This window comes from Candida margitis (assembly GCF_024628925.1).
Source record: "Candida margitis strain CBS 14175 chromosome Unknown scaffold1, whole genome shotgun sequence".
Taxonomy (NCBI): domain Eukaryota; kingdom Fungi; phylum Ascomycota; class Pichiomycetes; order Serinales; family Debaryomycetaceae; genus Lodderomyces; species Lodderomyces margitis.
This window is the reverse complement of record NW_026261901.1, coordinates 330,469-345,244: the sequence shown is the minus strand read 5'-3', so window position 1 is coordinate 345,244 and position 14,776 is coordinate 330,469. Positions and strand designations below refer to the sequence as shown.

At 37.5% G+C, this 14,776-nt stretch overlaps 5 protein-coding genes across 5 annotated transcripts; 2 read left to right on the top strand and 3 right to left on the bottom strand. All coding sequences in view use genetic code 12, as the record gives it.

Annotated features, from left to right (window-relative positions):
* Nucleotides 1–603: 603 nt before the first annotated feature.
* CANMA_004785 (uncharacterized protein) lies at nt 604–2,247 on the top strand (the record flags this gene model as incomplete). The annotated part of the gene is made up of 1 exon (XM_051817096.1): nt 604–2,247. The coding sequence occupies one exon, from the start codon at nt 604–606 to the stop codon at nt 2,245–2,247; it is 1,644 nt and encodes a 547-aa protein (XP_051669551.1).
* Nucleotides 2,248–2,423: 176 nt separating this feature from the next.
* Nucleotides 2,424–3,425, bottom strand: CANMA_004784 (uncharacterized protein; the record flags this gene model as incomplete). Its single annotated transcript, XM_051817095.1, has 1 exon — nt 2,424–3,425. The coding sequence occupies one exon, from the start codon at nt 3,423–3,425 to the stop codon at nt 2,424–2,426; it is 1,002 nt and encodes a 333-aa protein (XP_051669550.1).
* A 1,111-nt stretch (nt 3,426–4,536) lies between these two features.
* AMN1 (Amn1p) lies at nt 4,537–6,276 on the bottom strand (the record flags this gene model as incomplete). Its single annotated transcript, XM_051817094.1, has 1 exon — nt 4,537–6,276. The coding sequence occupies one exon, from the start codon at nt 6,274–6,276 to the stop codon at nt 4,537–4,539; it is 1,740 nt and encodes a 579-aa protein (XP_051669549.1).
* A 4,350-nt stretch (nt 6,277–10,626) lies between these two features.
* On the top strand, nt 10,627–13,932 carry ROD1 (Rod1p; the record flags this gene model as incomplete). The annotated part of the gene is made up of 3 exons (XM_051817092.1): nt 10,627–12,925; nt 13,263–13,811; nt 13,874–13,932. The coding sequence occupies 3 exons, from the start codon at nt 10,627–10,629 to the stop codon at nt 13,930–13,932; spliced, it is 2,907 nt and encodes a 968-aa protein (XP_051669548.1).
* Nucleotides 13,933–14,443: 511 nt separating this feature from the next.
* CANMA_004781 (uncharacterized protein) lies at nt 14,444–14,713 on the bottom strand (the record flags this gene model as incomplete). The annotated part of the gene is made up of 1 exon (XM_051817091.1): nt 14,444–14,713. The coding sequence occupies one exon, from the start codon at nt 14,711–14,713 to the stop codon at nt 14,444–14,446; it is 270 nt and encodes an 89-aa protein (XP_051669547.1).
* Nucleotides 14,714–14,776: the final 63 nt, after the last annotated feature.

The window sequence follows — 14,776 nt, the reverse complement described above, 5'->3', positions numbered from 1 at the left end:
CCGTCCGGAGCAATTCAAAACAATCTGTCGTTGTAGTAGTTAGCTCTCAAATGCGTCTCACACTGCTTGATTAGGAAGTTCCGCTAAATTCTACCCAGGTTAACTGAAACATGCACTAAGCCATAAACAGATGTAGCGGCAATATTTGCAATAGCCTCCTATTGTTTAGTTTGGCTATTTCTTCTGATAACACGAATTGAAGTGAAAGAGATAACGATTAAAAATATGGTATTTGATTGGTGGTCTATATGCAGGCTTAAATTACATTGACAATGAATTTCCTGTTTTTGTGTCTCAATATATTTTGCAGTTTAATTAAAATTGATGCGTTAAGTGCCAGATTCTTATCACCTAGAGGAATTAATCAAAACAACAATAAGATTGAAATCTTCATAATTTGGTTTTTCTCCGAATGCTTCAACAAAAAGCGCCACACTTGATATCTAGATTAAGGTTTTGAGGGATTTTATCTTAGACAATTAAGGGCGGGAGAAGATGCATCTGGCATCCTTGAATCTATATAAGTAGATCAAAGTTCTTACAAAACTAAAGACTAGAAGGCTTTATGTCTCCAAAATCCACGCTGCTTTAGTTTATAAAACAATGGAAGCAATAAAATCAAGAACAGACCAACATCTCCACAACATCGTGTCATCGCGCTCAGAAGTTAGAGCGGTTGACCCGCAACATAACGCCGGTGACGAGGATCTACTTAATCAAATTGGTTACAAGCAGGAATTAAGGCGTCATTATTCGACGTTGCAAGTGTTTGGAATAGCTTTTTCAATTATGGGGTTGTTACCAAGTATCGCATCAGTCTTGGCACAGGGTCTCGAAGCAGGCCCCGCTGGACTTGTTTGGGGCTGGTTCATTGCTAGTTTCTTCATTTTCAGTGTCGGCCTTTCAATGAGTTTCTTGGGAAGTGCTATACCTACAAGTGGTGGGTTGTATTACTATACAAACTATTATTGTCCCGACAGTATCAGAGTGCCATTGAGTTTTCTAATTGGATGTTCGAACTCACTTGGATTGATTGGTGGATTGTGCAGTATTAGTTATGGTTTTGCTACTGAAGTATTATCGGCAGTTTCATTATCACAAGATGGCGACTTTGACATCACTAATGGTAAAGCTTATGGTGTGTTTGCTGCTTGTGTGATTAGCAATGTGTTTATTGCATGCTTGACAACGAAACATGCTGCTTCTTTACAAACAGCATCAATAATTGTCAATGTGTTTCTTGTGTTGTTGTTTTTAATTGCTGTGCCGGCTGGATTCGGCTCCAATTTCAATTCAAGGGGTTTCATTTTTGGCAATTTTGAGAATGCCAGAGACTGGAGTATTGGCTGGAGCTTTTTCATTTCTTTACAGCCAGCAGTATGGGTTATCGGTGCTTTTGATTCAGTGATCCATTGTTCTGAGGAGGCCATGAGTGCTCAGAGGTCTATCCCAGTGGGAATATTAGGTTCCATTGCAGCTTGTTGGTTCTTGGGTTGGTTTGTAGTTATTGTATGTGCTGCATGTATCAAAGATGGTGATGTTGCTCGTGTGTTGAATACAGCTACTGGATCACCAATGGCACAGATTATCTATGACGCATTGGGAAAGAAGTGGGCAGTGGCATTTATGTCATTGATTGCTGTTGGTCAATATCTCATGACCATTTCAATAACAATTGCATTATCGAGGCAAATTTGGTCGTTTGCTAGAGATGACGGATTGCCAATAGTTTACCAATATGTTAAATATGTCAACCCTAGGATTAAAATCCCCGTTAGAGCATCAGTGTTTGCTGGAATCTTGGCCTTGATCTTGGGTTTGCTTGTTCTTATCAATGGTACTGCAGGATCAGGAGCCTTATTCTCATTAGCCATTTGTTCAAATAGTCTTGCCTGGGGTATGCCAGTAGTTTTAGTTTTGCTACCTTACGGAAGAAAGAAATTCATCCCTGGACCATTTTACTTTGGCAAGTGGGTCAGTACCGGTATTTGCATTGTGGCAAGCGGTTGGTTAGTTTTCATCATTGTTTTGACAATGTTCCCCGATTCAAAGAAAGTTGACAAGGATTCAATGAATTATACTGTTGTGATTAACGTTGGAATATGGATATTGTCCTTGGTTTATTACTTTACATGGGGATACAGAGTATATTCGGGACCAAAGAGCAATCTTGATGAGAGTGAACCGGAGTATCTTGAGGGAGCTAGTATACCTGGAATGGACGAAGTGTTGCTGGAAAAGGTATGAGTCGGTGAGAGGAAAGCTGTGTATGATAGAACTTTAGATGTACATTATTGTCTAGTGATTTATATAGATTTGGTTCTCGTTGTGAGTGACAAGAGGGGTATAATTATGGGGAAGAGATACTATCTCTAATTTATCATCTGAATTCAATGAATGATTTATGGAGATGTATTTCCATCTCATACAACTTCTCTTCTCACGTTATATTTACTCGAAATGTGATTCAACACATGCCAAAATTTAGTATTCTTTATCTTTTTTGAAGCTGGTTCCTTCACCACATCTTGATCAATTGGTTGCTTTTTGTTATTCAATTGCTGTTCTTGGATGAATTCAGTCATGAAAACTTCATAATTTGAAATACAATCGCCACAAACAAATTCCTTTAAGTTTAAATTCAAGTTTGATTTGGAGTTTATAATGGATGATATTTCGTATAGTGGTTTGTCACATAAGTCACAATGTTTAAGAAGATGAAAAGAGGGCAAGTCGCCAAATATTGCTTGTAAATCATCTGACTGTTGACGGGGTTGTTGTTGCTGTTGTGCTATCGAAGAGGAGGAGGAGGATGAGGGTGGTGGTTGTAAGCCGCAACTATTTATTATCGTGTTCCTATCCCTCCTGTCTTCTGACTGCAAAATTATAGTATCAGTGGAATTGTTTGAGCTGGTGGATAAAACTCTTTTCTTGAAATTAGCTAGTGATTTCTGACGTAGTAAGTGGTGTTGGCTACTTGTGGAGCATGTTGACAACGTCATACCCGACGAGGTAGCAGGAGATGTATCTGCGGTGGTGTATGAAGGACTTGATTCTCTTAGTGACAAGTAATCTTCTACTAACACAATGGGGTCTTCTTCTTCATAGGAGTATTCATAATAGTCTTCATCGTCTTCTACATCTTCGCCACCAACTTTATCAAAATTTAAATCACCCACATATTCTGTCTCCATAGGGCCATTGACGCTAGAGTGGTTCGATTTAACTGTACGTAGCTGGTTCAATGGTGAGTCTCTTCCTCCTCTCCCTCTGGCTGTGGTAGTTGACGATAAACTTTGAGAAGCCACTGCTGATGGTCGTTTGATTGGTGGAGGTGGAGGGAATGGTAATGACGTTAGTGTAGTGTCATCTATTAGATCTAGTTTCGATGGCTGCTGCTTTAAAGTTTTGGAGTTCAGACGCATATGGTAATTGTAGCGAGGTAGGCGGTCTTTCTGTTGGTAATGGGTGGGTGTTCTAGACGATGAGATTGATTGATTTGGGGGGGGAGGGTATAATGTAGTAAAGTAATACTTTGAATAAACGAACGTAAAATGGGGTTTTGTCTATGGTAAACAAAAATAAATAAAAAGATCTCTTGTATTATATAAAGAATGAATAGTTTTGATTTGGGTTGAGTTCAATTCAGTTTAGTTGATGTTAAGCTAAGGCATTTAATGAATTTGGTTTTAAAGTAAAACTTCTCTTTTCTACTACAATTATATAATTACACAAAATAGTTTATAGGTTAATTGTTATGTATTTTGTTAGTTACCAATTTGAATAAATTTCAAAATAGTACTTTTTCGATTATATACAGGATGCACTCCTTTGTTTTTCTTGACACATTCACACGCACATCCATAGTTCTAGAACATGGGAAACAATCTATCTCCCCCCCACTTCCACCCCACCCCCTTCTTTTTACTGTATACATTCGCCTCAAGTGAATTCCTTTTTATGTTTTTTTTTTTTTTTTTTTCTGACTTTTGACCGCCTCTCGCAGTTTAAAAAAGGAGCCACATAAATATATATCCTCTTGAGTGATCATCTAACCATCTTCAATCTCCACATACATACCCCTGTCGTAGTCAGCAACAACAATAATAATACAATATTTATTATTGTCTAAATTTAGCTATATACACTTGCATCTGTGTTTTATATTTTTCTTTTTAACCTTTTGCTATTATGATACGACGCAACTATCGTCTTATTATTATTATTATTATCATTGCTACACGAAGTTTTTTGTTTTTCTTTTTTCATTCGGAAATGTGCGACAGCCAAACACTTGAGGCATTCTTTTTTGATCTTTATAATTAGCTTTTTCTTGCTATCTTTGTTGAGGGGTAAAGTTTGTTGGTCATTGTCTGGAAAGGTTTTGGCATGACACTTTGTTTCTGATTTTAGCAAACAATAAAAACAACGGAGAGATATATACTACCTTGCTCACGTGACCTGGTTTCTGTTAAAGCTGCGAAAAATAAATCTTACAACAATTACTTTCTTACAGTTTGGGGCAAACACAAATATCTATTGGCGCTTTCTCTTTCTGCTATTTAACAATTCCATGTATGGCAAATCACCATCACTTTCCCATCGATCGTTAATCCAATACAAAATATCATTCATGATCTTGCTGGAGATTAATTTATCTAAATCCAACTCTTGGCGTCTCATTCTATACATGAGAGTCTCACATAGTTCAACTAGTAACAACTCACTGTTACCATCTGCACGCTCATCAACTCCTTTATGATGATGATAGTATTGATAATTCTTTCTATTTTTGAAATGAATTAAACTAGTCAAGTCGGTCAATTGTAAATTAAATCTCAATTCCAACACCGTCAAATGAGGAAAAAATCGGGTATGATTCAACACATTGGCAACTCCAGAATTGGTCAATCGGGGGCAATTATTTAATGATAATCGCTCTAGTTTCTTTAATTGGCCAATATGCCACAACATAATATCAGAAATATATGTACCAGCAAGTCCCAATGTATGTAAATGGCAATTATTTCTAACTAGAACGGCAATCGAAGCATCAGTGATTAAATATCCTTTGTTTTTGCGACCAATGTTGACCGATTGTAAGTTGGAGTTGGCTTTGAAAATGTGGTATAATCCAGAATCAGTGATTAATTCACACGCACGGAGGTCCAAATGGGTTAAATTATGACAAAAGTGGCTCACCATATAACAGAACTTGTCATCAATCGTTTTGGATCCGGTAATTATTAAAGATTGTAGTTTTGATCCGCATGATTGGAATATTTCCCATGATGGATATATCTTGGGGCACATAAACAACTCAAACGAAGTGAGATGAAGGAAATTTACGTTGATTATTGCTTGGTTGAATAAAAGTTGGTTTGTGTGAAATAGTTTATGGAGACTAAACAGCTGTGGTTGGAATTGAAATGTAGATGTGCTTGGGGTGGTGGTGGTTTCGACATATTTACTAAACTGAACATCATTGGAAAAGTAAAACTTGGTGGCAAGCAACTCTCGTGCAATTTTATTGAATAATTTATTAACAAGAAGGCAATTGAATAAAGGACTTGTGTGGGTATTGTTTTGTGATAGTCCATTATCTTCTGCAGCCATTGCTTGTTGGGCCAGATGCTTATCTCCATAAATCAACAATGCATGGTTATAACTCAACGGCTTTCTTCGGATTGGAGTGACTTCGTGTGGTTGGCAGTCATTCTGTGCTTCAACATATAAAAGAATACGATGGACAAGTTCAGGTATGTCAAATATGGAAATTTTGGTTTGCTTCTTTCTATCAAATGCATGTGTCTCTTGCTTTTTAGCAGTAGTGGTGGTGGTGATGGCATCGTCCGTGAAAACAAGTTTCTTTCCTGGTGAGATTGTATCTAAGAATGTAAATTTATGACCTGGTTTCACTGGTGTTGTTTCTGGAGTATCAACATCGTCGTCAGTCAAATCAGGTAAACTTTCTAAATCAGAAGACGATGGAGATGAGTAGGAGGAGTTGTATATTTCATCACCAGTCAACCATTGACTTGACCTTCTGCTATTTCCACTTGTACTCACATTCCTTCTACCTTTTCTTGATCTTTGTAGAAACGCCGATAACGAATTTGACGATACGACCCTCCTAGCTTTCTTCAATGGTGTACTTTCTCCAACAGCTTCTTCTTCTACTTCTTCGTTGGAGTAGGAAGATGATGAAAATGGATTGTAAATGGGACAATTTCTCGATGAATCATAAGGTAATGGTTCGGTCGGATTATAACTCATAATTGTTTAAAAGATCAATAATGTGGGGTGAATGGCTTGAGGTGTGAAAGAAAATAATGCAAAAAAAAAAAATAAACAGTGTTTGATTAATATGTAAAATTGGGGGCTCTTCTAAGATGTGACATTAAAGGTTGGGGAAGATGGTTTTACTCTTAGTCCGTTATAAAATATGCAAATAGGGAACTTTGGTGAAACCTTTGAATTGAAAAGTTGTGATAAATGACAATAAAAAGAAATAAGATTATGCAAAAGTTGGTGGTACTTAATGAAAGACTAGGGTGAGTAATGAGCGTGGAACAGGTTCAAAATTACCGTATAATGATGGAATGATGATGATGAAAAGTTCTAGTGGTTTTGTTGAGGGGTGTGTGTTTTGGGGTGCTTTGTCTTGGTTGGTATGTATGCCTCTCCCCACAGTGGTTAAGCAAAATGGCTTGGATGATGGAACAACGACAGAAATGTAGTTGAAATAAAAAAAAAGAATAGGATATAATGTGGGTAGGATGGGAGGATGTGGTACTATATATATATATATATATTGACGTTTCCCTCCAGCGAGCTAATGCAAGTAATTTAATAGAAATGGGAAAAAAAACCAGGAACACAAACAAAAAACTAATTTTGTTGACAATAAGAAACAAGATACGAAAAATTTAAATATAAACCCTTTTGACGATGAGTCTTGTGGATAATGTAGATGAAGATACTTGAAAAGCCAGCTTTCTATATGTTATCTGTGCTTACAATAATTTTTTGACGACAAAATAATGTTGTCCTAAATAAATGAAAACAAAGAAGTTCGTTTGTTTGTTTTGTTTGTCTGATCATTGTTGTATTTCGTATGTTTCGGTGTTTACTTTTCTGAAACCAGCTCCTGGAACAAAGGATAGTGGAAGCTCAATAATCTGTGTTATATTGTGGTGTGCTTTGTTGTATTAGAAAACATGGCTGGTTTTGATATCTGAAAAGAGATTTCTTTTCTCAGTCTTTTTTGGTTGTTGCTGTTTTTGTGGTTTCAAAACTTTAATTTGTTTCCCGCTTTGTTTCAACCGGTTGTACATATAGAGACCAGAGTACGTAATGAAGGATTGTTTGGGTTGGAATGAAGAATCGGAAATGGGTAACAGGAACGGTCCGTGGTTGTATCTATCACTCCTGACTTCAACAAATAAATCAACGAAAAGAGGCAGTTGTTCTTAACAAAGACATATAAATCCTTTTAGCTGGAAGAGCTTCTTCGATAATAAACCTGAGGAAAGAAACAAACCTTTTCTTGATGCAACCCAATTCCTAGCTACAATATAATGTATGCGTACCTGACTAACCAACCTTGACATTCTACTCTGTTACATCTAGATAGGGTAAAGTATTTCTGGACGTACCTTGAAAAAGAACAAATTTTGAACTAAACTTTCTTTTTTCAGTCACAAAAAGAATTAAATTTAAAGTTATCGCAAGGACAGGGCTGGCTAAAATCTTCGTAAGCGATAGTACAATTAAACAAACATATATACTTGTTTGCCGTAGACACTGAATCTTACTTACAAAGGGTACAACACTTTCATTTTCTTGTGCACCTCAACTGATTTGACAGGAGCTAAGTAAAAAATAAAATAAAAACAAAGAACAAAGAAGAAAAATATGTCAACAAAAGCTTGGTGTATTTGACTAATTGGGCAATTGTTCTACTCCAATGAATGATTTTGCTTCTGGTTTTATCATTTTCACTTTTCAGGAGGTTAGCTGAGAAAACGCGTACCTGGATTATATAGACTGGACACCCTTTTTACCAATCCAACTTTGTGTTGAATTCAGGTTAATGAATGATTAATCCCGACAAGCCACGCATACGTAAAGGCCTCCTTTGATGTCTGTTCTTCAGCCAAAGAGGACTCACATGTGAATAGCCTAAACAAACCCAGCCATTTTCTTTGGTTATGAATTTATTAATTTCGTGCTAATTCCGTTTTACGAGATCCACAATATTGGCTTATGAATACGCTTAATTCTCATTGTTAATTGTAGTTATTGTCTGTTCTTTTGTTTATGGATTAGACGAAAGCGAGATCCAACAAGTCTAGTTGCAAGACTAAAAGAAGACGAGAGATAATTTGTCACTAAAATGTATAATGAAATATTTTTGGCATTCAACAGATTGTGTTAATCTTTAGTATTATCAAACTTGTGTAGCATTGCTCCAAAGGTAATAAGCCCATTTCAATGAATGACTCACTTCTGCAGCGAGTTATAAAGGTAGCCTCAGAATAATGTAAAGAGCCTCCCCTACATCACAAATGTTGAATATAGTATTACCAGCTGGAAGTTAATTTTGGTGGTAAAACTCCGGACAAATGAAAAATATAAATAAATACTTTTACCAAAAGGGATCAGTCGCATTATATAGTTATCTTACCTGTATTAATATCAGTTCTTATCTACAGATGTTATGGTCTTACAACAAAGAATAGAAAGGTAAGCTGTCATTAAATGGCTATATTCCTTCTGTCAAACCAGGTAGTTACTGTTTCTATTATGCACAGCTTAGGTTAGCAGTGAGATTTACCCCTCTTGTTTTACTAACATTGTATAATTGTAGTGCCAGTCTCCCATTTTGCAAATGCAACCAAAGCTATAATCAATACTGGGGTAAGCTATGCAACTTTCCTAAGGAACAGATGGTATGTGATCCAGCAGTAAGTTACACGTGATATGATTAGAGCAGTGGTTACAACAATTCTATCGCGAGAGCTCCAGCGCACTGCTACTCGTTACAAAATTTGTTGCCAGAATTTTTCTTTATATCTATTTTGTATAAAGACTAAGAAATTCCAAAAAGATTGAAAAAGAATAAATAGTGTTGCAAAACTCCCAAATTACAAAAGAAAACTATTTTAACAGAGCTTCGGTATACAATGTATTTTTCTATATAATGGTCTTGAATTGGTTGAGCTAGTAGCTGGGGTTCTTTGTTGAGTTACCACGGGGCTAATTTCCTAACTTCAACCATAAATGATATGCATTAGGTGTCAGAATATTATATGATAGAATATGCACCGTCATCTTCAAAGGTGATCTCACCATTATTCCACAACTCGTGGAGTTGAGTTTTATTATATTTGAAGGAAAGCCTACTAATTCTTGGAGTGTATTGGTCAATGAGAGTTTAGGGAAACCTAGACCAATATACAAAAGGTTAAACATCATCATACATTAAACGTATCTTTCCATAGTTTTCTTGATCTTGCAGACTTAGTAAGTTTACAGAGGAATTTCTTACAAGGGGTTAGAGGTGAACAAATGTTTGGCGTAAAAGAACTGCTTCAACTGTTTTATGTTTATCAAACAGTATATTATAAATTAATGTATGTATTTAGTATCATTCAGTGTTCTTCTTCTTCTTCATCTCTTTTAAACCAAACACAAGTCCAAACCGATAAAGAAAAATGGATAAAAAAAAAGAAATTTTTAAATTTGAAATACGATACGGAAAAACTTTTTAACGGCCAGTGTGTGTGAACGAACAATATCACATCATTGGCATAGAGGGCAAAATATTTCTCCTGTTTGAAGTTGAAGACATAATGCAGACCCTGTTTGGCAGAACCAGTCTCCCAGTATGTCTGTCTCGATGTGTCTGTTGGCTGTTCTTTGTTTGCTCTTTGCTGATTGAAGGTAAAGCTGTTTCAGGGTTTCAGGTGCAGCCTCGCACGGAAAAATCCCGAGCATTCTTTTTATCGCATTGACCCTTTTCCCTTCTGTACAAATAAACCCCTATGCATCCCATTAACAAAATTTTACAAGGCTTCGACTGTAGAAGACATTATCACCCAGCCAAATGTTGAAAATTTATAGCCCTGGAACTGCTTCTGGCTAGTTATTATTCTCTCTCTCTCTCTCTCTCTCTCTCTCTCTCTCTCTCTCTTGACTCAAATGATTCATCTTTTGTTTGATTGATTAATAAATTTCTTTTTTTATTTTTTCTTTTCCTTTTTTCTTTTTTCTCTCTTTCTGACTTATCTCTCTTTTGTGAAATAAAACATCACGGATGAACTGCCTACTTTTTAAAGTCAACAACAAAATTGTTTAAAACTAAAGCTACACTTCTCTTTCTTTTACACAACAGTTTACCATATCATCAACTAGTTCAAAACTAGACTTGACTATCAAAAAGAGTAAAGCACTACCTGACTTTACCACAAAGAGAAACGGTATTGCTATCAACGTCTTGCAAGAAGTACCGGCTTTTGAAAAGTCCGAAATACGCAACGGCTTTGCCTTTCCATCGCTCAGTATATTACAACGACATAGCCAATCGTCATCCTTAGTTAATCACACACCCTCGCTTCCGCTATGTTGAAGAAACAACACAATACATCCAAATCGACGTCTTTATTCCAAGTTAGGTTGAAAAACCTTGAACATGACGTGCTCGTGTTAAAGGGAAGTGCACACGAAGCTGCATCAGCATTGTTGTCGGGAAATATCGCATTATCGGTCAATGAACCAATACATGTTAAGAAAGTTACCCTTCGGCTCTATGCAAATTTAAAATTACGTGCTGATTTAACATCAGCTTCATCTGCAGCTGCTGGAACAAGTCGGAAAATGTTGAATTTCTCCAAGAAAGTTTATGAATATGACTGGGATTCAAATGAATTCAATCAGTATTTTGATCACATGTATGAAAACAGTTCAAGTTCAGTGCCACATTTGTCAAAAAATAATTCCTCCACGTCGCTCAAAGGATTGAGGTCAAGAAGTGGATTGAATTTGTCACAATTATCACAATCAAGTCATAGTTTGTTGTCTAGCCAAAGCAGCAGTTCAACAAATGTGCCAAGAACCACAGTTTCAGGGGGTGCTGGTAATCATGTGTTGGTGCAAGGCAATTATGAAATCCCATTCAGTGCAATTTTACCAGGAGATATGCCCGAATCAATTGAGGGATTGCCAGGATGTTCATCGGTCTACAAATTGGAAGCAACCATTGATCGAGGCAAATTCCATAGCACATTGGTGACAAAGAAACATCTTCGTGTTGTTAGAACATTGACTACCGATGCTGTTGAATTGTCAGAAACCATCGCTGTGGATAACACCTGGCCTAAGAAAGTTGAGTATTCTCTAAGTTGTCCTACGCGGGCCTTGGCTATTGGAAGTGGAACGCCAATTAGTATGATGCTTGTTCCTTTACTTAAAGGTTTGACTTTGGGAGAAATCAAAATCCAATTGGTTGAGTTTTATTCATATGTTGGCAATGTGCCCCCCATGCATCAAGCCGAAAGGGTCATTGCGTCTAAAAAGATTCCCAAACCCGATCCCGATAGCTTCAATATGGACAAATGGGAAATCGAAACATTTTTGAGGATTCCAGCCAGTTTATCAAAGTGTTGCCAAGATGTCGATTTGCAACTGCATGTAAAAGTGAGGCACAAATTGAAATTTGGTATTGGTTTGGTCAATCCTGATAATCATGTATCCGAGTTGAGAGCGTCATTGCCGGTACAATTGTTTATTTCTCCATTTGTCACTGTTAGTTCTAAACACGATGTTGATTCGGTTCCAAATGAAAACAACGAGGAGGATATTTTATTCACTAGTGATTCATATGATCAATTGAGTGGACTAGATAATCGAGCCAATAGCAGTGCGGCAAATTCAGCTAGTAATTCACATACCTCGCTTACAGGATTGGTGGCACCACCGGTGTATGATCAACACATTTACGATCGATTATGGTCAGACGTTTCTCCTATAGAAACGCCATTGACTTCAGGAGCCTCAACTCCAAGAAGTAGAGGAGGTGGGTATTATGGAGGTGATGTGGGCCAGTTTTCCATGTCGCCCTTGGATTCAAATGCATTGAGTGAGAATTTGAGGCAATTGAGCTTACAGAGACAAGCTCAAGAAGCTGAAGCCCATTCACAAAGCTCTAGAAACGGTCGAGCAACTTTCAATTTAGACGATGAAGACTCGCAACAACATTCAACTCCTCATTCATTGCCAGGTAATGATTACTTCACTCGTGGGTCGGGTTCCCTCCCAAGGAATCGTAGTTTTTTGCAAGACCATATAATGACACCGCCGGTACATTTATCGCGAGTTAACTCAGATGCCAGTGTACTTAATAATAGTGATATGTCCCGTGTTCCTTCCTATAGTCAAGCAATGAAGAGTGCTGCTTCGGGTGATGATGACGTTTCTCCAGCATACGAGCCACCGTCTCCTGATTCACACTTTAACTTGAATGAGGTGAATCGAAACTTGTTGCAAAATAATCAATCATCATTACTTCGTCCAAGTTTACCACAACGAGGGCCCAGTACTCCCAAAGCTGGTGCTCGTTCACCATCAAACAACACTTCCCCATCTGTTTCACGTAACGTATCATCAACAAGTTTATCAAACTTGATCCCATCGCGCAAATCATCGAATAATCTAGCATCTTCAATGGGAGGCAATGGGTCACATTCATTGAGACCAGCAGGAGGTAATAACGGTGTTGGATCGTCAAGCAATTCGTTGTCAACGAGTCCTGTGAATATCAGAGCATCGAGTCCTAACAATGCAAGTGAAGCATCGAATGTGAGTAAGCTATCACGTAGTGCTTCCGATAGACAAGCCGGTGCTCCAATGAGGACCTCCTCTAGTTTGAGTTTACATAATTTGCACTTCTTGTCCAAAAAGAAAGATAAAAAGTAAACAGTTAGGTAATATATTAATAGAGTTAGTAATTTTTTTAAAAAAACCAGCCATTGCTAGGCTATCCACCTCGTTCAACAACGTGGCTCTCGGCAAATTATTTCGCAGCCCAATTATAAAAAGTTGCAGCCGCGGAATCGTGTCACCCAAAAAAAAGAAAAAAGAACATAAAGCAATAAGGCTCAGTATAGTCCAGTATTTTTCACTGTACCGCCACGTTTGAATCCCAGCACATATGATAAAGACAAGCACAAGACTAGGCCTTACTCGATTTCTAAGCTCAGGAAACCGGCCACCGTCTCATTTCAGCTCGGGCGAAATTCCACAAACGTACAATATCAACAGCACCACCACTGGACACTCGTCCCCACCACCAACACCAACAACAACAGCAACATCACCCCCATCGTCTACTTTACAACAACCCTCAACTTCCAACAATCATGAAGGCTCAATTCGTGAAGTGACTGGGCTATTAGCTATGTTTGCCCTTGCGTATCTCGCCATCGACAATTACACCGAACGAATCAAGATTGAAAAGCTTCATCATGACACAACGGCAATAAACTTAAAGGCTCTACAAGTACAGCAATTAAACCATGCACAAGAAAGAAAGAAACGAGATTTGGTTATGTTGCAAGAACGAAGAGAAGTGGCTAAACGAGATTTCAAAATGGGGTTACACATTGCCATGTTGAGGAAACAATTACTTGATGCTGGGATGAAACCCGTGGATTTAGACGATTCAATTAAAGAATTTGAAAAGAGTGTCAAAGCCGACAATTCAATAAAGAATGTCACGGGCCAGTATTTATGGCTCGATGATAAATCAGGTATGTATAATCTTTGCCAAAACCTTTGAAGGATTTCTTACTAACATTTGTGATTATTCTAGAATTTAAACCGTACTTGCCTGACACTATGGAATATGACAAGAATCGTAAAAGTAAATAGAGATGAAATCAGATTATAGTAGATCAAGTTGAGCTGTGTGGTGTAGAGAGCTGGTTCATTCACTCTGCAACGCTTTGATATCCAAAAGGTCGTGTGCAATTGACAATTCGTTTTCTCATCTCACACCCATCCAGAGACGTTCTCGCGAATAAAAAAGGAGAGGAAAAAAATTTCAAACCTCTTTCACACTTCTCTTCTTTTTTCTTCTTCATCAATGTCTTTAATTATTGGCGCCCATTAGAGTCACGGTTTATATGGTATTTTCTTCTACATATTAACTACAATCACTATGTGATTATTTTCGTGCTCGGGTTAAGGCCATAAATCGAATGTTTTTACCAGCCTTGTTTTGTTCGTGTCTATTTGTTTTGCTTAGATGGATTGACTACGCGGTTCTAAACATACATTTTTGTAATATCATGTATAGAGTGGGAAGTACTTTTTCCGTGTATTGAGGGAGTATTTATATGTATAGTGTGTGTCTGTGCGTGTGTGCATGTCCTATTGCTGACTATGCTCTACCTTGTTTGATCATATTGGCATCGATCTTTCCTAATGACCGTTGTTGCAATTTCAATTGTAGTAGATTGAATTTGGGACAGCAAACGCTTTTAGCATCAGAGCCATGTTCTTCGTAGAATTCCTTGCAACATTTATATAGATCGTCGATGTAAGTGGTGCATTTCGACTCATTGTATCCATTACGTAGAAGGCAATCTTGAATTGCGCATGCTTTGGCTTTACATGTTTGCGATACGTCTGTTTCACAGCTTTCAGACATGTTGATGGCAATAGTAGCTTAGTAATTGTGCTCGTTGGTTGAGTGTAATGTGCTTATCTTCAA